This window comes from Acomys russatus, chromosome 21 (assembly GCF_903995435.1).
Source record: "Acomys russatus chromosome 21, mAcoRus1.1, whole genome shotgun sequence".
NCBI lineage: Eukaryota > Metazoa > Chordata > Mammalia > Rodentia > Muridae > Acomys > Acomys russatus.
The window spans coordinates 33,338,857-33,361,159 of NC_067157.1; the positions used below are offsets into that span (position 1 = coordinate 33,338,857).

Consider the following 22,303-nt stretch of genomic DNA (forward strand, 5'->3'; position numbering starts at 1 on the left):
AACAAGCTAACATGGCCGTGATCCAGGCGTGTGTGACCGGGGCCCTTCAGTAGTACACGAACTCCATCGGCAAACACTCCAGGCCAGAAACTTAAGTTACAAAACAGTCAATAAGACAGTCAGTACACAGAGTAACAACCATTGCTCTTAGGTTCTGCACACTTAAAAAAAAAAAAAAAAAAACAACTTTATACAACGACTGAAATTATGCATCTCTGCTCAGAGACTCAGGGGACACCGCGCACACACACAGAACCCTAAGAAGATGTGGTCACATTCAGGTTTTCTTCCAGTGGTGCACAGTCACACTAAAGGTTCTGTCTGCTCCGCGGTAAACACTGGGCTGAAATGCAACAGCTGCTGACCCAAAAATATTTCAAAACGTGTAGCTAAATGTGTAGACTAAAACAGTCCTCGACGTTAGAGCTCTTAACTAGGATTATTTTGAAAACCTTTATGGTGAGTCCTTTGGAATTTTGTAGAAATAGAACTTGGGAAATTTCAATGAGTTTTGTCCTTTTTTTTTTTTTTTTTTTTTTTTTGACACTAGTAAACAAACACTGGGTTTAAAGTGCAGCTTCTTCCTCTCCTCCCTTGGCTCCTTGTCCCACAGGGGAGCAAGCAGTTCTGTACTCATGTCAGGTGCATTTGTCCCGAAAGTCGACGATGGCCTTCCACAGCGTGCACAGCATGCCTCCCCTGTTTAAAGACAGAAGAACAAGGTGAAGAGTGCTGTCACTCGGAACTGCCCTTGACAGAGGAAAGGGACTTTCTAGCACTTAGCCCCTTTGGCGGGAAAGTGAAGGTCCCAGGCTCATCAGGCCGTATATATTCTATTAGCAAAGCATGTCCTCACCACCTGCCCTTCTCTTCCTTCCCAGTACAAGGCACAAGACATCATTTCACATTTTCAGCATTTCTGAAGTCTTTTTTCAAGATTTTATTTATTTATTTTGGGTATATGTGTGCCCTATCTGCATGTACACCTGTCCACCAGAAGAAGGCTTTAGAAGGTATAGATGGTTGTGAGCCACCATGTGGTTGCTGGGAATTGAACTCAGGACCTCTGGAAGAGCAGACAGTGCTCTTAACCGCTGAGCCATCTCTCCAACCCCCAACATTTCTGAAAATTTTTAAAAATTTTAATTTAACTAATTTTTTGTTGTTGTCATTTTGTTTTTCGAGACAGGCTTTTTCCATGTGGCCCTGGCTGTCCTGGAACTCGCTCTGTAGACCAAGAGATCTGCCTGCCTCTGCCACCTTGTGTGCTGGGATTACAGGCCTGTACCACCCCCAAGCCCCTCGAGAAATGTGTCTTTATAGAGGTGGTTGTTAGGGATCTACCCTGGCTGGGAGAGGAAACTGACAAGAAATCATAGCAGACTATACAAAGTGTTTCCGCTGGTAGGTAAGTAAGCGCAGCATCGACTGTTTTATCACAGGACCATGAGCTACGTTAAGAGCGTTTCCATGATCCTGGTCTGCACTCCTATTTAAGAAATCTCTTCCAAGGACAAGCTGGGGTGGGGTGGAGGTATCCCCTTTTCTGAGGAATAGGGGAAAGGGGATGGGGGAAGAGGGAGGGGGCTACTATTGGGATGTAAAGTGAATAAATAAACTAATTAAAAAAGAAATCTCTTCTAGTTGATTGGCACATGCTTAAACAGAAATCCTAGTCATCAGAGTTCCCCCGAATAGCCTGGCCCAGCCGACTGAGTCTCCTCAGAGGGCTGAAAGCCAGACATGGCCCTTCCTGAGCCTGTGGAGCAGCTTGGGAGACCCTGCAGGGCAGGAACCCAGACTTCCTGCTCTCAACCCAGGGCTTTTTCCCTCATGACAGCCAAACACAAGGGGGAGAGTGGTACCTTAGTCTGAGGCACTTTAAGTCATCACGTGTGACGTAGTAGAGAACATCCAGCAGTGTGTAGTCCTCGGCCAGAAACTGCAGAGACAGCAAAGCACGCAGGGAGTGAGACTGAGACGCTTTTGGTACCATGCTAACAGATGAATCTGCCCACAAGACAAGCACTGCTAGTAACTGAGAATGGGTCTAAAAAAACCAACCTCCTGGAATTACTAGAGGACTAGCCTGCTGATTGCAGAATTAGAAACCCATCGATAGAGTTTGCATCCAACAAGCCTAGTGCTCTACAGCCCTGTTTGTCCGCAAGTAGACAAACAGTATCCTTGGGACATTACTGCCTACTGCAGTCTCTGTGGACCCACTTTCTCCTAGCCAGTGACAGGGACCTTCCTGTAATACACTACAAAGTCTGTCCTGGGTGTAAAAGGAGCTTTTAGTTTTAAAGCAGATAAAAGGGGCAGCGGTTTAGTGGGTCATTACCCACTCTCCCGTGATTGGGATCTGAGCCCAAGGGGATAAATGTTTTGGAGAATATGGTTGGGTATATTGTTCTCCCTTAGCAAGAGAGGTATTTTAATGTAGTTAGCAGGAAAGTATTAAAGGTATATTTCTAAGGAGACCATACATTTTATGTAGTCCATATGTTGTAAAAATAAGATTTTATTTTAGTTATTTAAAATTATATACCTAAATCTTAAGGCAGTATAGTATCATTAAGAGGTCTTTTCTAGCAAATGGAAACTATTATCTTTAAAAAAAAAAGAGGTCTTATTTCTACCTATGTACGTACGTGTATTTGTTTGTGCACAGAGAGCAGGTATGGCTGGACTCCAGAAGAGGGCACTGGATCCCTTAGAGCTAGAGTTACAGGTGGTTGTGAGCCACCAGATGTGGGTGCTGGGAACCAAACCCAGGCTTGGGCAGCGCACAGGCTCTCTCCAACTCTCAAGTACATCTTAATATGTATATATGTGTCATCCATGTGATCTTAAGTCAAATACTACTCTTCATGTTAACTGTAAGTCTATGATGGTGAGAGAAGAGTTAGGCTGTCATCGACATAATGTGATTTGCATAGACAGTATTTCTGACCAGCTACATCTACTTTTGTCATGTAGCAATTAACAGCCACTGCCTAGTGGAGATCAATAACGTTGCACAGGAATTAAAAATGGACCAAAGGTGGTAGTAGCAGGAGGAGGACAATTTTTTTGTAGCTCTCGCTCCATTAGTTCCCCACACTTCCTCATTTCCAGTCTATAAACAAGAGACTCCTTGGAGGCTGCGGACAACAGTGCTGTGGTCCACCTTCCCTCCTTGCCTCTGCATCTCTTACTACACCCTTTTCTGGTCTGTCCCGTCCCTGTGTACATAGCTGGCCTAGCTTCACGACCCTCTGGGAGAGACGGGGCACACACATACATGAACCTAAAAACTACACACACAGTCACACATGCCTGAAAACTGTGTCAGAAGGTGCCATTCTAAGAGGTTTGTTTTGTTTTGTTTTAATCAGTGGAATTCGTTTGTCCTAATGTGTGAATCTGGGGAGGGCAGGAGTGGCTCTGGCTTGCTCCTGGGCCTCAGGTACCCAGCGCATGGCAAACACTCATCCTGAGGTAGACACATGGAACACCACGGGTCCCACAGATAGTTTTCTCTTTACCCGACTTATAGTGTCTTCATCAGCTCCATTCGCTCTCAGCCAGCCAGCGAGCTCAGAATCTTCGTGGGCTGTGCCAGGAGAGTCCAGGTGGCACACAGGAAACCCTGGGATATCTAGAACCAAAACAGGGGTCATCTTTAGCGTCACAGAAGTGATGTGGGACCTCGGGATCCATGGAAATTTGTTGCTAATTTTAAGTTATTAAAGACTGCTAGAGAGTAACAGAGAAAACTGAGGCTGGCTCTAGAAATGATGATGTAAATAAAACCCGGGCCAGCCACTCTACTAGTAAACAGGAAGCCACGCCCACCTCAGACTTGGATGTGGAGCTTGTAGTTTTGTAGGGTTAATTCTGTGTACCCAAGGCATGCCTTGTAATTTTCATGCAACTAAGACGAACAGTTTGTACAGTAACAATTGTAATCCCCCCTTTCACTATTGGTAAAGGAATTCAGAAGAGCCGAATACTTGAATAACTGTAGATACAGCTTCAGAATAATTAGCAAATAAGGTTCACCTGCAAGTTCTCATAACTGTATTTCTTTAATGTTTCAAGCTATGGCCTTTTCTTGCTGTAAGCTTATCCTATTTAAGTCTCTCCAAATTAGATGGGAGAGAAGCTGGAATATGCTGGATATGGATGCTAAATAGGAAAAGTAGCACTGTTTTATTCTGGCACTCTCGCTGTGCTATCTCTTTTGTTGGCCTGCCTTTCAAGACAGGTTTTCTCTGAGTAGCCCTGGCTGTCCTAGAACGTGCTCTGTAGAACTCAGAGGTCTGCCTGCCTCTGCCTCCTGAGTGCTAGGACCAAAAGACATCGAGGGCCACCACTGCCACCACCACCACCACCACCACCCTCATAGCGAAATCTTAAAAAAAGAAAGGACTAAAACAGTGGAGATACTTTGTTTACCTCAACAATGCATTATCTTCCAAAGAGTGTGTTTTTGCTGTGCTCACAGAACACAATGGGTTACTACAGTTAAAATGGAGATCTTTAAAAAAGGAATTCTAGCAGGGGGTAGGGGGAAACGGGGGGGGGGGGGGGGGGGGCAGCTGCTCATGAAGCTGTACCATACAATCTGCCTGCCGGCCTCCCCAGCCTTCTGTGGCAGCCGCCTGAACAGAGATGCCTAAGCAGGATAACTCTGAATTTCTCTGCTGCTTACCTATGGGTTGGGACTTGAGCTTCAGGTGTTTAATTTCTTGGTCTTTCTCTTCAATAGCTCGCTGAAGGAGTGCTTGCAGCTCTTTCTCTTTCCGAACTAACTCTTCAAGTAGTCTGTAGGAGAGACTCGGGTCGGGTGAAGGGATAACAGAACAGGAGGTGACAGTGGTTTTTCTAAGCGTAGGCTTCTTTCTCAGGCTATGAGCACAGGAGTTTTATAAAACTCAAAGACTCGGTGCCAGTGGCATGCATAGTGAGCTCAGTAGGCAGATTGTGTGGGGACTTAAGTCATCCTTCCTAAACTATGAAAACCTGAGGAAGAGCTGGGGTGTCTGGCACGAGGCAGGGGCTCAATGAATGTGAATGGTTATTGTTGCGACTGTCACTGCTGCTCTTTCCTGTCTCACTTCTGGGGGTGGGTAAGGCTAGTGAAGCATTTAAAGAGACAGCCGTGTCCCTGGTACATTCTGTTCCTAAAGTGGCACTGGTGTACTCCCAAGATGCAAAGATAAACTCTGGCCTCCTGGCATCACTTTTGCCCACAGGAAGCCCACTCAGCAACTGAGAACCAACCGTCGATCGTGTTTCTGGGCAGGAACACTGCAGCTTATGGAAGCCTGCACTCTGGGTCTTTAGAAAACTACCTCAGTAATTCTGATTCACAATTCTGTAAGTTTAAAATATGTAACGGGGGCTAGAGAGATGGCCACGTGGTTAAAAGCACAGCATTGTTTTCACAGAGGACCTAGGTTCAATTCTCAACACCCACACGGCAGCTCACAACCATCCCTCACTCCAGTTCCAGAGAATCTAATACCCTTTTCTGTCCTCCGAGGACACCAGGCACATACATGGTGCACAGGCATACATGTTAGCAAAACACTCATTCATATTAAATAAATCCAAAAATAAAATGTATAACTATTAACAAGACTTTTAAGACAAGTTGCTGCACAGCCCACAGCTCCCAGCAAGCTGTCTGTCTCACTTTCTGACCATTGATAGATTTATTTCAGGGCCACGTAGAGCCAAAAGTGTGTTTCCGTTGGCATGCTGGGAAGGCAGCACGCTGCAGCTGACAGATAAGCCTGGGCCTGCAGACTGGCTCAGCCACACACTTCCTACGTTCACCTTAGACATATTTCCCAATGCCTCTAGGCTTCCGTTTTCCCAGTTAAAACGAAATGGAAAACCTCTAGGCAGGATTACTGTTGAGAATTCCACAACACAACATATATAAACCACTAAGTCCAAGCAAGGGCTCCTATCTTGAGCTCCACGATCTACTCCATCCAGGACCTGAGATCGCTGTGAAGGAGAGTGACCATAGTAGAGTCGGCAGCAGAGGTGGGACAAAAGCGAGGCACAGTAAGAGCGAGAGGCAGGTTGAAGAAGACGTGTAAGCAAAGTTACCTGCAGAGAGATCGCAGCATGGGCCCCAAGCCAAGGGCTAGAGTGAGACTTTCTATCTACCCCAGCACCAGTGATCAAGCTCTGGATGAAATTTAAATGGGTGGTTTTTGGTCTGGAATGTATCTCTGTCCACCTTGCTGGTTTACAGACCTATAAAAACGTGGCTGCAGGTTGCTGTTGCCTTCTCAAAGGACATGGGCATTTTCTGGAACTTATTTAGGCCATGCAGATCTCTTCCATCTTTAAAAGACAGAACACCACACTGGAAGACCAGGCTTGCTAGGCCGCCTCAGCTGTCCCCAGTCCAGCTTTATGACCACGTACCCTAAGTGTGTATTTAGCTCATGGGTTTAGTGTCACCGCATGCGAGTTAGCAGGGAAATATGGTGTAAGGGTGACAGTTGCCTTCCTTTCTGTTTCAGAAAAGTATGGCAAGAAACTACCGTGAGGCCAGTTTTCTAACTCAGGTGAGCACAGCTATGAGGTGGGCTTGGGCGCAATTCTGGAATCACAGGGCCGGGAAATTAGGTCACCAGCCAGTGACTTCTGAGTTCATTCACTCAGCTTTTCACACTTGCCCAGCTTAAGCCACTAAACTTAAGATTCTTAGCACCAGAATTAGGCCCTTCCCTAAAATACACTCCTATCTCCCCCATATTCACACACACAATCTCCCCCACTCCACTGTAGAGGAGGGGGACAGGGCTTGAAACCAGGGCCTTGTACATGCTAGGCAAGCATACAGCCACACACCCATACCAACATCCAACTGAAGGTTAAGTGTAGGTCATAGCTTGTAATCTCTGTTCGTGGGAAGTAGAGGCAGGGAAATCAGGAGCTCAAGGGCATCCTCAGAAACAGATTGAATTTAAGGCCAGCCTGGGCTACATGAGACACTGTGTAAAAAAAAGATTGAAAAAATATTAAAATATTTAGAAATAATAATAACATCAACTGAAAGCATAGAAGGAGTAAGACAGGCATTGCCCCTGCTTTAGGCTGCCTGTTGCTTTATGTAAACTGTCCACTCACCTTTCTTCAAATAATTTGTAAGGAACACACTATACTTTGTCTCACTTTCCTGAGGGTCAGGGAACCTGGGAATTACTACCGTAAAGGAAAGAGTAGGCCAGTGGTCCTCGGATTTCACAGATTGAACTCCTAGCATAAATGTATAGATTATTACATAAAGGTAGCTAGGTGGGAGTGTAACACAGAAACACGGCAAGACCCTCTCTATAGAGATGGATAGATTTTGAGAAGCAAGACTTCAGCTGGAGCCAAGAGGACCCCAGAAAAGACATGTGTCGATGTGGGAACTGTGGCTCCTGGAAACTACAGACGTCATAAACATGGTAGACAGAAGGCAGTGCCAGATGGTGAGAAGGAGGCGACGCAAACAGGCAAAGGAGAAAATGGAAAGCCACACGCACTTAGAGAGGTAGGTGCTACCAGCACACCAGGGTGGGCGGGCAGAGGTTTGGGGGCAGACCAGCTCTTTGGTAAACAGAGGAGCTTTCCTGCAGAATCAATCTGAGCAGAAGGTATGGGTGCGCAGGGCTGGAGCAGCACAGGCAGCCAAGAAGCTCCTCCTCCAGAGACCAGGGAATGGGTTCTGAGATCAACTCCAGTCGGGACTGGGTGGCCGAGTGAAGCGAAGTGACCAAGAAGCTGCTACAATGGAGGGTTGGAAGAGGCAGCGCAAGGCTGAGCTGGATGGCAGAGGGCAAGGCTGGGACAGACACCAGAGCCCATGTCACTGTATTCTGAAGTGTTTCCCCATGAAAACCACCAAAGTCGAGTAGGTTTCACACCAAAGTCTGACTTCCAGAAACTCAAACTAACGATAAGGAATAAGCAACTTTTGTCACCCTGGTGAACAACTGTATCTTCAACTAAGGTTTCTAAATATTTGAACTTGTTTTATTGGTTCACTAAAAAGAAGTTTTCATTGTAGAACCAGAGCCATAAAATCAGTTTCCCACATGTCAAGAGGGACCAGCGCAGGAAGCTATACATCGTAGGGACTCAAGACTTTGAACTGTGCCACCATCTGTGAGAAACAGGAAGTACCTACAGCTCATCTGATAACTGGGGTGCATGGGCTCTATGGCCCCAAATTCTTGGGGCACTCTGTTCTCTCTCTCCTCTGTCTCCTGGGAGGAACAGACTTCCCTGAGTCTGTTTCTAATAGGGCTCATGAGGCAACAACCCGTTACTCTGTAAACCCCAGTGCTCCTAGGGCAAAGAGGCAAGCAGCTGAGCTCAGCTTGCTAGAGGCAGAGAGCACTGTTTTATGAGAGGTTAGTGTCAACCCACTCCCACAACCTTGCTTTACAAGAGCAGCCTTTCCCTTTCTGCCACGGGGTGACAGAACTGCCAAGTCCGACTTTTAAAGCAGACCCACAGCTTTCACTTTTAATAGGAATGGGAAAAAAGAGCCCACCCTGCACCCTCGAGTTACCTGTTGGTTTCTATTTTCATCCTTCCGAGCTGCACACTCAGCGACCGGTGAGCACTCTGGGAATCGTGGGACACAGTGGAGCTGAGCGTGCTCACCCCCGAGGTAGCCACAGCGTCCTCAACAACGACCACGGCCTGAGGCCTCTGGACAGGCTGGTTTGAAGGCGGCTCCTCGTGCTCATCCTCAACATCCAAGTCTTCTGGGTCAGCCGTGTCACTCTCGGACGCAAGGCTGAAATGTGGCCTCAACTCTACATGGCAAAACACAGCGTTGATAAGTATGGCCGCTGACTCATCGACTTCACGCATTAAGATGCACCAGCCCAGCCCCCACGCAATCCACCCAGACTGAGCCTTCAGGTGAAGGCGGGATTTCCATGCACCTGTTCGGATTTGTTCTTGCAGTGGGAACAGCAAGCAGTTGCACTGCTCTAAAGATGATGCCTAATGCAGGAAGTGTGCCTGTATCATCAGCTCTAACTCCCAGAGGCTGCCCTGGCTTCTACGCTCAGCGTTTCTCTGCCTGGTTACCACTGCACTCAGCCTGCGAAGAGAGCTCCTAAGGGATGCCCACTGCACTCTGTCCTGTGCAATCACTTTGGAAGAGTGACGCTTCTTAAAACTTTCCCTGTGACGCAGTTTTACAGCAGCAGAGGAGTTGGTAATACAGAGTGAGCGGTTCCTCTGTACCTACCAGAAGCTCACTGTAACCTGAACATCTCAAGTGACTTCAGAACTGGTGCCCAAACCTGGACACCAACACTGGCACTTGTTAACAAGTCCCCGCCCCCTCGTTTTTTAAAAACAGGATCTCATTAAGTAACTTAGGCAGGCCTGACAGTCTCCACCATCCTGCCTCAGCCTCCCACGCGCTGGGATGACAGGCTCGCACAACAGCACACCGTCAATCTGTGAGCGGTTTCCCCGTTGGATCTGTCTCTTCTCTGGTGGATGTTCTCTCACTGTGAGGAGGTGCCAGCTATCCTGGTCTCTTCCCATCTGTGACTAGTATTCCTGTGCTAGCTCTCATGACCTTCACCCCACTCACGTCTGCCTCCCCCGTTCATTTGTCTTAGTTTTTTTTTTTTGTTCAGGTAGGGTCCTCTGTAGCCCAGGTTGGCCTTGAACCTCTGATCCTCCTGCCTTAGTCTCCCAAGAACATCGCACTTTCTGTTCACATATTTTATACCATGCCCTTTACTTTAGGTACACTTGATGAACTGTCGTGGTCAAGTAGAGACTGCATTTTTGAAAAAAAAAAAAAATCACAGACATGATGCTGTGCCCTTCTTACGTGCATCGCCTCAAGAGGTGCATGATACATAGATGGGCATGGTGGCGTACGCTTTTAATCCCCAGCACTAGGGAGGCAGAGGAAGGCGGATCTCTCCAAGTTCGAGGCCTGGTCTGCAATGGGAGTCCAGGACACCCAGGGCTATTACACAGAGAAACCCTGTCTTGGAAAACCAGAAATAAAAAAAAAAAAAAAAGTCCCATCATGCACGGGCCTTGTTACTACTTGAGATGATTTCCTTGGTTAAGGAGGGATCCAGGTTTCTCCAAGACAGAGTTGCTGTTTTCCCTTTGTAGTTAGTCAGTACCTTATAAGAAGAGACGTGGAAGCCATTCACTATCCTGTGTCTCGTCACTGTTCTGCCTACTAATTTTAGCCATCATTGACAGCCCTTGTCTACAATAATTATCACTGCTGGTGCTTGTGTATTGGCTGGTTTAGTGTCAACTTGACACAAGCTGGAGTCATCAGAGAGGAAGAACCTCAGTTGAGAAAATGTCTCCATGAGATCCAGCTGTAAGGCATTTTCTCAATCAGTGATCAATGGGGGAGGGTCCAGCTCATGGTGGGTAGTGCCATCCCTGAGCTGGTGGTCCTGGGTTCTATAAGAAGTAGGCTGAGCAAGCCATGGGGAGCAAGCCATAAGCAGTGTCCCTCCATGGCCTATGCATCAGCTCCTGCCTTCAGACTCCAGCCCTGTTTGAGTTCCTATCCTGACTTCCGTCGATGATGAACAGTAATGTGGAAATGCAAGTCAAATAAACTTTTCCTCCCCAACTTGCCTTTTGGTCACGGTGTTTCATTAGCAATAGAAACCCTAAGACATTCCCTCTACATTTGTCAAATAGAATTTTATTATAGCCAAGGGCTGACCCTCACATGTGTTTACTTATTGAATTATTTATTTCACCCTGGACTCACAGGTATTTGTCCTGTTAGACTTGCTATAGTTTGGGTCTTAAAGCACCCCCCAGAGGTACAGGTAGTAAAGGCTCAATGCTTAGAGCAGCCACTAATGGGAGTAGTGGGACCTTTAGGAGCTGCTGTCATTAGGAGGTATATGTCACTGTAGGTTGTGGAACCCAGCCTCTTGCTTCCCAGCCATGAACCAAGAGGTTTCTCTCTGCCAACTGCTCTCACTAGGCTGTGTCACCACAAGCCCAAAGCAATGGCCAATCATGGCCGAAATAAATCGTCTCTCTTATAAACTTCTTATCTTAGGAAGTTTCTATGGTGATAGAAAAATTATCAACACAGATCCATAACTCAATACTATGTTTACTTCATTTCATTTTGCCGTTTAAATTCTTGCAGCATGAACTGGTGGGGATTTCATGTTAGATCCAGTGTCTTTCTAGTAAACCCTGACCTTAAGAGTCTTCCTTAAGCCAGGCACGGTGGCGCGTGCCTGTAATCCTAGCACTGGGGGAGGCAGAAACGGGGGGGGGGGGGGACTCTCTGAGTTCGAGGCCAGTCTGGTCTACACAGGGAGTCCAGGACAGCCAAGGCTACCCTGTCTCAAAAACAAAACAAAACCAACCCCACCCGCAAAAAGGCTTCCTTACTTTTTGTCACCACAGGATGTCTCAAGCTCATTTTATATTTCTCCTACCTCAGGCATAAAATCAGCCACTCCAGCGGCCGCCCAAACTCTGCTGGAGGACGATGTTGAGGAAGCGCACAACCTAGGTCCAGACATACTTAGGAAGTGTAGGTAGTAGAGACACTATGCCCACACTTGCAAGCCAAACAAGGCATCCTTAGAACAGAGCAGGAATCCCACAACGTGGAAGGATTCACACTACTTAAAGGCTGGTGACACTCTAAAATAGCTCACACTCATCCCTTTAGGTTTCTGTTTTCTACCTTTAGAATGCAGCTCTGAAACACGGCAACGGTACACGTGCCTAGCTCCTGTGTGTAAGTCTACCCATGGACTGACCTATCTAGCGACATCGCCAGTTTACATACATGCCAGAAGGAAGTTCTCATTACTGAGTAGACTGCCCAGGTACTTCAGAGGTCTGTCTTACAGTAGGAGACACACCTCGCTCACTTCCCAAACCTTGGTTCGCCATCGGCACTGCCTTTTGTGTTTAACCGCCAGCACGGCTAGAACATGTCCATAGACTGGACAGCTCTAAGAGTCACCTACGCGCATGGGCTCTGGGTGACTAGGAGCGGCTAGGCCAAGTTCATCGACTGTAACCAGTGTGCCTTTCAGGTAGGGAACATTCACGCTGGGAGAAGTTAAACACATGCTGGCACATATAGGAGACAGCACTTTCAATTCTGTGATTAAAACTTTAAGAGAATCTTTTCTTTTTTTTTCATTTTTAAAAAATTTTTTATTATTAATTTATTCTTGTTACATCTCAATGGTTATCCCATCCCTTGTGTCCTCCCATTCTTCCCTCCCTCCCCTTTTCTTAACAACTCCATTTGTTCTGGGATGGGCTCAAGAGCTATGATTTTTGCTGAAGGCATTGGAAGATTTGAGACTCATTGGTTAAAAACAGTGACAAGGAAACATATTCGTGGGTACATTGAAATTCTTAGCTATTTAGGGCATTTTACGGTTTCTAGTTTTTCTTCATGTCCAAGCACGCTGTCTGAAGCCAATCTTCCACACCCATAGTGACCGCTTTGCTCAGCCTATCGCTGCGCACAGTGGATGTACTGGATAAACGTTACCTGGTGACTGCTGTAGTCAGAATGAGGCACTCACCTCCAGAAGCTCATGTACTTGAGCACCAGGCCTCTAACTGGTGGCACTATTTGGGGAGGGCTTAGGAGGTGTGTTGGCCTTGCCGGGGATAGTGTATCACTGGGAGCAAGCAGGCTTCACGAGTTTGAAGACCTGAGCCACTTCAAGTTTACTGCCTCTGTGGTTCAAGCTGTGAGCTCTGCCTTCTGGCATGCTCCCCCCACCCTTCCACCCCCATGGTGGCTGCAGCCTTCTATTGCTCAGGAGCTGAAAGCCCAGATAAGCCCTTCCTTGTATAAGTTGCTTTGGTCATGGTGTTTTATCACCGCAACAGAAAAGTGAGTAAGGCAGTAACTCTGAAATGACTTAAAAAAAAAAAAAATGGCAACAAGTGCTGTTAGAAGAAAGACCAGAAACAAAATGACAGAGGCGGAGCAGCCCAACATACACAAGCACTAATTATTTTTACACAGTAATTAAATAATTCTGACCTGGCACCAGAATGGTAATAGCCGTTTGCACAGCCTTTCTGATGATGCTGTCCAGGGCGAACATCCAGTGTGGCTTGATGTTGTGGTTCCGAAGAACTTTATTGACCTGGAGAAACAGTGACCTTCAGTCTAATGTTTTATATTATTTATTACACATGGGGTCCGTGTGTGTGTGTGTGTGTGTGTGTGTGTGTGTGTGTGTGTGTTACTGTGAGGACAACCTGTGGAAGTCAGTTCTTCCTGTCTACCACGTATGCTCCCAGTGTTGAATTCAGGTCGTTAGGCTCAGGGAAGGCCTCTGGCGAGATGGGAAGGTCGTATCTTTGGCACTCAGCCGGGCTAATGGAAGGCCTAAGAGCAGGGAGAGCTCAAGGGATTTTTAGGAAAGACAAACCCTCTCCTGCCATGTCAGGGCTGCCAGTTAACACCGACATTCACAATTTGGAAAAATCAAGGGAGGAGGGTAGAAATTAACAGCTGTGCACTACCTACACCTTGCCACAATCCTCATCTTTATTTTTTACTTTTTTTCTTTTTCCCTTTACCATTGCTGATGCCTCTCTATACAGAGGAATAATCTTCTAGAATATTCCAAAAAGCGTAGTCAGAGTCAGTCAGTCAGTCAGTTAGTCTGTCTGTCTCTCTCCCTCCCCACCCCCCTCTCTCTCTCACACACACCCTTTGTTGTAAAGGTAACTTTTTTACAATGAGTGGTAAATGTTCCACCCACCTAAATAGACACTGAAACAAGCACACACCTGACCTTTCTGTTCCTTTTAAAAACTGTGGTGAAATATACATAATATAAAATTTCCAATGTTAACCATTTTTATTTGCTCAGATTAGTCTTAATTATATAGAACTGGTGATTTTAACCACCTGAGGCACTACACACCCTCACACTATTGCTCAGATGCCCTTGCCATCCATCCTGGGAGCTTCTCCTCTGACAGGAATTGGAACTCGGTGTTCAGGCAGCGGTCTCACCCACCTGACCTGCTTCTGACCCCGTGCTCCAACTGCTCTAGGTCCCTCACTGAAGTCTCAGGATGAAGCACTTGGCCTTTTGTGAGTGGCTTGTTCGGCTTAGCATGGTATTCTTAAGAGTGACCCATGGCACAGCCTGTGTCAGAATTAAGACTGAACAGTATTCCCTTGCACACAGTACTGTGTGCACTAACTTTTTAAAGACAAGTTTTTATCGTAGGGCCACGTGAGACACCTAGCATTTGGATTGAGCTTACTACTTCCTGACTGACAATGGCGGTTATGGAGGCTGTGGTTAGAGAGCCTGGTGGAAGCCGGGAAATGGTGGCTGAGCTGAAAATTCATGCCAAGAACTGGACCAACAGTCGTTTAGTCTTTCCCTTGGTCCAGCCTCATCAAAACCACACCATTTAGGGGAGGGTTGGCCTGAGGACTTCCTCATAGTAGCTGCTCCCAAGGAAATAACTATGTCTTGGACCTTGCTTGTTCTGGGACGTCCTTTCAGACTGAGTTTAAAATGCCTCCGTTTCTTAGATGTAGTGACCTGCCTGTACATCATTCAGCAAACTGGAGCATTCCTCTCAAGTGTGAACCCTTTGTGACCATGCCCTGCCCCGCACAGCCCCAATGAAAAGACTAGACAGGGCACAGGCTGCGCAGGGGGGAGTGAGTTGCGTGTCTCTGCCCAAGGCCCAGGATTATAGCTAAGTAGCTCTTACTCTGAAGTCTACAGCCAACTGGCCTTCCAACCTCTTGCCTGGAAACCAGTATGTGGGCAAGCGCAAATCAGCTAAACCATTGCACTTTCTTGCAGATGGCTAGGTTTCCCTAGTTGCAGTGTAAGCATGACTTAGCATCTAATGTTAGTGACAGGCACTGCCATCTGCTTTGATACTGTGACCTCATCCAGTCAGGGCTCTTGTCCCCACTCAACATATAGCAGAAAGACCAAGTAAACCCCAGTCAGAACACCAGTGGCTGCTGATGGATGAAGATTTAGCTCTGAATGGAGGATAACTCATTACTTAAACACAAATGTCAAGAGATCCTCAAATACAGGAGCAATAATACTTTAAGAGTTAATTTAAAAAATTTTAAGTAAGACCAGACAGTATGATTCCATACTCACATCACAGGCCCCATCGAGATGATCTTTTATTTCTGTCTCCCATACCTTGTAAGGGTGTCTGAGGGTGGCGTAAGGTGTCTGGCATATGACAGTCTACAGAGAAGCCTTACTCAAGAACAACAGGAAGGGTTCTGCATCAGACTTGCAGAATACCTCTTAGTTTGTGTTGCACGCATGGTCACCATTAGATCATGTGGATTAATTTTCACTCGTCAACTGCCCGCACTCTGAATTAGGTATCTGGCTTGGAAATGGTGGATACTTATGAAACAAATCTGTGAAGAATGTTCTATATGGAAACCAGAGAAAAATCCTGAGGGGTTGGTGGTGGGGACCTGTTCAACAGTGAGCATTTCCCCGTGCATCAGTGCACTTCCCTCAGTGGCCACTAGATGGCACTTCTTGTACAGCATTACAAAACACATGTAACCCAGCACTTGGGAATGTTTGTGAGTCTTGCTGTTTTCCATGGCGGTTCAGTTGTACCTGTCTTTTATCTCTGGGGGCATGCACGTGAGAGGGAACAGAATTTAAACTGTATCCTTAGCAGAGTTCGCAGGGAAACGGTGGCACACTATGGTACTTACCGCATCCTGGAAGCCGAATAGGACCACCTGCACCTGGCTGATGCCGTGACTGTCGAAGTCCAGCTCCAGCTTCAGCTTTGACAGCGTAGTGGCGATGATTTTCCGGTCTGTGGACCTCACAAACTCCCTGAGGCTCGCGATGAGGGTTGTGATGTGCTCCCACTTTAGTTTAGGCTCTTCAGCACCCTGAAAATAAAAACCCCACAGAGCCTCACTCACTCTGTACTGCACACACCCGCCTCAGCTGTCCCATTCTCAGTCTTTTCTCAGAAGATGTGAGCTCCAAGAGGCCTCCTGCTAATGGGGGGAAAAAAAAGAGCAGGTTTTGAACTCTGTGGCTCCTTGTTAGTAGCCATCACTTCTGCCAGAAGTAACCAGCCTTTGGAGAGACAGCACTCCCACCCCCTATAAACACGCACACACGCACACGCACACGCACGCACGCACGCACGCACGCACACACACACACACACACCTCGGTAGCCAGGACAAAGGTATACAAAGCTTTGCCTAACGGGCATAAGCCAAGGCAGTGCAAATAAATCCTGTTTTCATAAGTCTTAATTGGACACTAGAGTGAGATAGAGGCACTGAGCCATAGAATCTTTTTGTGTTTGTTTGTTTGTTTGTTTTTCCATACAGGGTTTCTTTGTGTAGCCCTGGCTGTCCTGCACTCAATTAGTAGCCTAGGCTGGCCTTGAACTCACAGAGATCTGCCTCCTGAGCGGTGGTATTGCAGGCATGTGCCACCACCACTGGCTGAGCCATAGAATCATAACCTCAATGTATCTGCCCAAAGAAAGGTCATGAAGTAGGGTCAGGAATGCATCCAGTGACGAGGGAGTAGACGCAGGGGGGCTGAGAATGACAGTGGGTAGGGAAAAGAGAAGTAGAGGCAAGAGAAAAGGTGGAACCATTGGAGCTTTAAGTCTCCCAGGTCCCTCTCCGCCAGGCTCAGCTGGGTACCTCAGGCTACTTCCCTCACGGCCATGTGTATCTACAACGTGTGCTTGATCTTTTCACCACCGTTAAAGTCAATTCCTTGTCATAGAAGGGGCCAGCTCAGACTCCACCTCTGGAACAGTTGTAAAAATGTAAAATGGACCAAGGAAAAAGTTTACGTTTATAAATACTTCTCTCCTTCAAAATGAATTTAATAAGGATGCTGTTTATCCTCCTTGAACGACAAGAACCAACAGAATTTTCATTAAGCTCATTTCTATTTCACATTGCATTTTCTTACTGTAATAATAAAATTAAGTTTCTCCACTGGGCCAATGAAATTCCAATTATTAGAATTCATCAAAACTTCCAGAAAGCACCACTAAATGCTTTCTCCACAAAGATCCTTGATTTGGGAGCTTGGTCCCATGTTTAGGTTCTCATGAGAAAAGTATAAATGAGAGGCCTAAAGGCTGTCATTAAAGAAACGTTTTAAAATTACACCGAGAACAATTTTGCGCTTTGTCTTTTTCCTTGCCACAAACTAAACAACAGCCAGAGGGAAGATTCACCGACAACTTCATTAACACCAGGAAAATATCGGGAAGGAAAACGGAGTTATTCAGATACTGGAATCTTAGCTCAGTGAACAATCAACTACAGATCTGTCAGCAGCCTGAAGGGCAAGCATTTATTTTTGACATCAGGTTTGTTTTTCAAAACAAAAAACAACCATGTTGCTTCTGGGTTTTTGGAAGTGCATGTTGCTACCCTACGAAAGAACAGTCTCTACTCTGGGAAACACTTCCTGTCCATGGTGCTAGTCCATCCACTTACTCCATCACTGTTTCTGTCCTAACTCCAGTCCCTCTGTGTTAACTCCTTCAAGGGCACTTGCTCAAAAGAATGGTAGCATTTGATAATAAAGCCTTTCCCGTGCATTCAGCATTCACAGATTTTTCTGCAGAAGTCCTCTCTACTGTTGTACTGGCTGGTTTAGTGTCAACTTGACATGAGTTAGTGTCATCAGAGAGGAAGGCGCCTGAGGTGAGGAAAGGCCTCCATGAGATGCAGCTGTAAGGCATTTTCTCAGTTAGTGATCGATGGGAGAGGGCACAGCCCATGGTGGGTGGGGCCATCCCTGGGCTGGTGGTCCTGGGTTCTATAAGAAAGCAGGCTGAGCAAGCCAGGAGGAGCAATCCAGTAAGCAGCACCCCTCCATGGCCTCTGCATCAGCTCCTGCCTCCAGGATCCTGCTCTGGTTGAGTTCCTGTCCTGACTTCCTTTGGTGATAAACAGCAAGCAATGTGGAAGTGTGAGCTGAAACCTTTTTCTCTCCAACTTGCTTTTTGGTCACAGTGTTTCATTGCAGCAATAGAAACCCTAAGACGTGTGTACAGGTGTGGTGTGGTGTGGTGTGGGGTGTGTATGTGTGTGTGCATATGTGTGTGTATGTTGTGTGTGTATGTGTGTGTGTAATGCACACCTGTGAAGGGCACAAGCAGGTGTTGAGTATGTCCTATCACTCTCTGCTTTATTACCTCAAGGTCTCTCACTGAATTTAAAGCTCACTCCCTCTGCTAGGCCAGCTAACTGTAAACTCCCAGAATCCATGTCCGCTCAGAGATGCTGGGGTCATAGGTATGCCCTGCCAAGCTCAGCTTTTATATGCGTGCCGGAGGTTCAGGCTTCTTGTTTTCACAAGTGCTCTTGCCCACTGAACGGTCTCCCCAGGCCCTTCTCTTCATTCCTGGAACCGTGAGTGGATTTGTAGCCGGTGATACAGACTAAAGCGGCACTGAGGCCCGGGGAGATGGCTCCGTGGGTAAGAACGGGTTCTGTAAAACAGGGCCCGAGATCAAACCCCTAACACACATGGAAAGAGGAGGCCTTGTCTTCACCTGCTTGTAATTCCAGCTTTGTGGAAAGGAGATGGGTGGGGTCCTGCGAGCTCACTGGCTGGCCAGCCGAGCAGAGTAAGTTTCTATCCTGTCTTAAGTAGTCAGGCAGAGAGTGACAGAAGGCGCAAGATCTCTCTGCTGTACTTTGCACATGTGCACACACTGCACATTCATGTGCAGCACACACACACTTACCTCCATCCCCTGACACACCTCAAAACACACAGCACACACACACAAGATGCACACACCCCAGAATAAAAATACATTAAAAAAAAAAAAAAGCTTGTCCTGGGTTACGGTACTAAGGACCTGACTAATAATTACCTTTGGGACTTGTTTAGTATAGACAGAAATGTAAAGATTTCTCTAGAAAGGTTAAAACAAATTAAGAAAATTATTTTTGTCTGGTTATGTAGGGGAAAAAACCCCACAAAGAAACTAGGTAACTATTATTAGGTTGATGAGAACAAGTTCACCTTTGTACAGTGTTTTCTATTATGACCTAAACTGTCCATGACTCAGCAAGTCCTGTTAGCAATCCCACGAGGCTTTGTGAAGCAGCTCAGGCTGAGGAGGTTGGTAACCTACCCAGATGGCCTGTAAAGGATGGGGCTAGGGCTCTGAGGCAAGTCAGAACTGAACCCAAGCTCCTAGCCATGTACCCTACCTGCCACATGCTGGCACTGCAGTTAGCCATGAACTGCAGCCAAGACCTGCTCTGCCACCCAATCACCATGTGGTGTGACAGACGTCCCTCTAAGGAATTCACAGTGTCCTGGACAGAGCGGTCCACCACTGTCATCTGCCCATCGGGGCTGAGTGTGTGATTCTGACTAGGAGTTTCCGGGAGCTTCCTCTTGGTATCGACGGCCTTCTCTAAGGCTGACAGGGAAGGGCTCCTCTATCTTTCCTCTCACAGGGAAACACTCCAGTGGGCTCCAAAAACTTACGATATGCTATGCCATTGAAAACAGTTTAGGAAAAAAAAAAACCCTTACACTTTAAGGATTTGAGATTAAACTATAGCACAGTGGTAGAACATGTGCTTGAGATATAGTTGGCTCAGATTTAATCCCATACTCATATTTAATCAACCAATTAGCCAGTTCATCAGAATTTCAGCAGTCATAGGAGTGACTGTTTTGGAAAAATGGTGCTACAGTGATGACCGAGACAACTGGAGCTACAGTGCATTGGGAGTCGAAGGGAAAGAAAAAAGAGGGAGGGAGGGAGGGAGGGAGGGAGGAAGAAGAGGAGGAATAAGAAGAGGAGGAAGAGGAAGAGGAAGAAGACATCTTCTGTATTGGAAAACTTCCTCTTAGTAATGTGAGTAATTTAGGCATTCCTGGGTCTCACACATGCCTGACCTAAAAGCAAATGTCATAAACCGGTAGCCATAGAAGCCTTAATTCCAGGGTGGATAACAGTGGCGAGCCTCCACCCTGCTTGCTCCACCATTGGCCATACTGGGAGGCAGGGCAGACTATACATCCTGCAGCCACAGTGTCTACATTCAAACCCCAACTGCATCCCTCCGGGGCAGAGCCACACAAGTCCCCTAATGCGCTGCCCTCTTCGCCTGGAGGAGACGGCTAGTTTAGGGCAACACATGCGTTCTGGCACGTGAGGACTGAAGGGCACACACCTTACAGGCGATGGCCAGAGGAGCTGTTCGCTATGATTACAGTGCGCCTAATCTGTAGCTACCAGTTCCTTTTATTTCTATCTCTCTGCTAGAATGTCAATTTCAGTGAGACACAGAGTTGTACTTTGCTCACTGTTGTCTGGTAGGTTTGTACTGTTTGCTGAATGACCAAATGAGCCGCAAGTCATGCACCTAACCCCTCCATCCATCTAAACTAGGTTTCCCATACTGCAATCTGTCCTTTTCTCAGTTCTTGAGTGACGACCACGGGCACACCTTGACAACTGCCCTAACCCCCTACCTGGAGTCTGGACTGCCTTCTCGTGTGAAAACACCTGCTACTTGGGCCTCGGGATCCCTCTTTGAGACATCTTTCCACTAGGGCCACAGTAGGTTTCTCTCAGAACATACAGATGGCATCCCTGTAGCTGGAGCCTTCATCGGCTCTTTCTATGGGATCCAAAGGTGGATATTAGGGGATTCCTATGGTGACAGAATGTTCCAGTGGCTCCACGAACGGCACAGAAGCCGCCTAGTGGGTCTGACAAGATACAACTGGGTCTGAACAACAAGAGCCATGAACAAGAACCCGGCTCCTCGTCTGTCCCCATGAAAGACAAGAGCAGGCCAGCTGTTGGACTGACACACGTGAACAGCCTGGCCTACCCTTCTACTCTCTTGGCAGCCATTTTCCCAGAACCAAAGCAAGAAAGAAGCTATATGCAGTCCACACTGACCGCAGCTATGAGCAGTTGGTTCACAGTGATGCGGAGGGGCTGGGGTGGAAGGACAGGCAGTGGGATCCCTGATGGTCACAGGACTGATAGAGGGTGACCTATGTCAGGAGGTCAGGCCCCTGATGGTCACAGGACTGAGAGGATGACCTATGTTGTGCTAAGGATATGCTATGTCCATGGGAAGAAAGCTTGCATTCACAAGAGGTCTGAGCTTTGCCTTATTTTCTCTGGTGTGTGTGGGCTCACGGTGCTCACAAAGAGAGCAAAGGCCATGTGGGCATTCTGGGAGAGGACGGTCAGCAGCACGCAGGGAGAGTTCCCTGAAGACAGAACATGGCCTTGGACTGCAAGCCTTCAGAACTGCAAGGAAACACATTTCTGCTGAGTTAGACTTGGCTTGTGGCATTTTGTCCCAGCAAGCCAAGGTACTAGGGAACAGTAGTGTCTGTGGCAAGGTTTTTGTCTGCTTGTTTTTCACACAGGAATTCTAGCATCCTACACAGTTGCTCACTGCCACCCCTACCCCCAGCTCCCCATGTGAGTGTAGTGACCTCACACGTGGTTCTGCTACACCTGCTGATGCTTCTTCCGGTGATCAGAGGAACAGCTGGCAGGCAGCCTGGAGCTAACGTCAAAGCCAACAACCCCTGTGGCTTAGTCCTCAGGTATCGACTGAATGGATGAGCAAATGGGTGAACAGAAGACGTGTGCAGGGACTAGGTGGAAGTTCATGGATATGAGAACCTGCGTGTGCCATCCAAGGACTGTACACATACATATGTGATGCACATGTTAAGTTATGCACACTGACTTGTTAGTGAAACAGCACAAACACTACTGCTGCACAGTCTATTAGTATCAACGTTTCACTATTTCAAGTAGGAGTGCAAATACCTTAATTGTATTAGTCCGCCTCTGGGGAAAAAAAGTACAAGAACAGGAAGGACGCAAGGGAGGGAGGGAAGGAGAAAAGAACGAAGGAAGGATGGAAGGAAGTAAGGACGGATGGATAGAGGAACGAAGGGTAGGGACGGAATATGAAGCAAGAAGAAGAGCCAACGATGTTCCTCTCAATGTACGTCAACTCACATCCACAAACAGTTTCTACGTTTAAAGTTTTTTGTTTGTTTACCCTAAAGGAGGGTTTTTATTGTTTTTTTTTTTTTAATAAGGTCTCCCTATGTAGCCCAGGGTGGCCTAGAACTCACCACCCCCCCCCTCAGCCTCTCAGATGCTAGGACACTCGGCAGGTAGATTTGTCTTTAATGCTCAGCACACTACAGCCTCCTCACACTTCCATGTTGTG

General features: G+C 47.0%; 1 protein-coding gene across 1 annotated transcript in view; it reads right to left on the reverse strand.

Annotated features, from left to right (window-relative positions):
- Positions 1–397: 397 nt before the first annotated feature.
- Map3k5 (mitogen-activated protein kinase kinase kinase 5) overlaps positions 398–22,303 on the reverse strand; it is a 187,038-nt gene continuing 165,132 nt past the window's right edge. The window contains exons 24-30 of the mRNA XM_051164552.1: positions 15,770–15,955; positions 13,067–13,172; positions 8,576–8,825; positions 4,700–4,812; positions 3,531–3,643; positions 1,866–1,942; positions 398–699 (exon numbers count right to left, since the gene is read on the reverse strand). Coding sequence (XP_051020509.1) covers positions 639–699; positions 1,866–1,942; positions 3,531–3,643; positions 4,700–4,812; positions 8,576–8,825; positions 13,067–13,172; positions 15,770–15,955 — 906 coding nt within the window. The 3' untranslated portion in view covers positions 398–638. The remainder of the gene's footprint in view (positions 700–1,865; positions 1,943–3,530; positions 3,644–4,699; positions 4,813–8,575; positions 8,826–13,066; positions 13,173–15,769; positions 15,956–22,303) is intronic.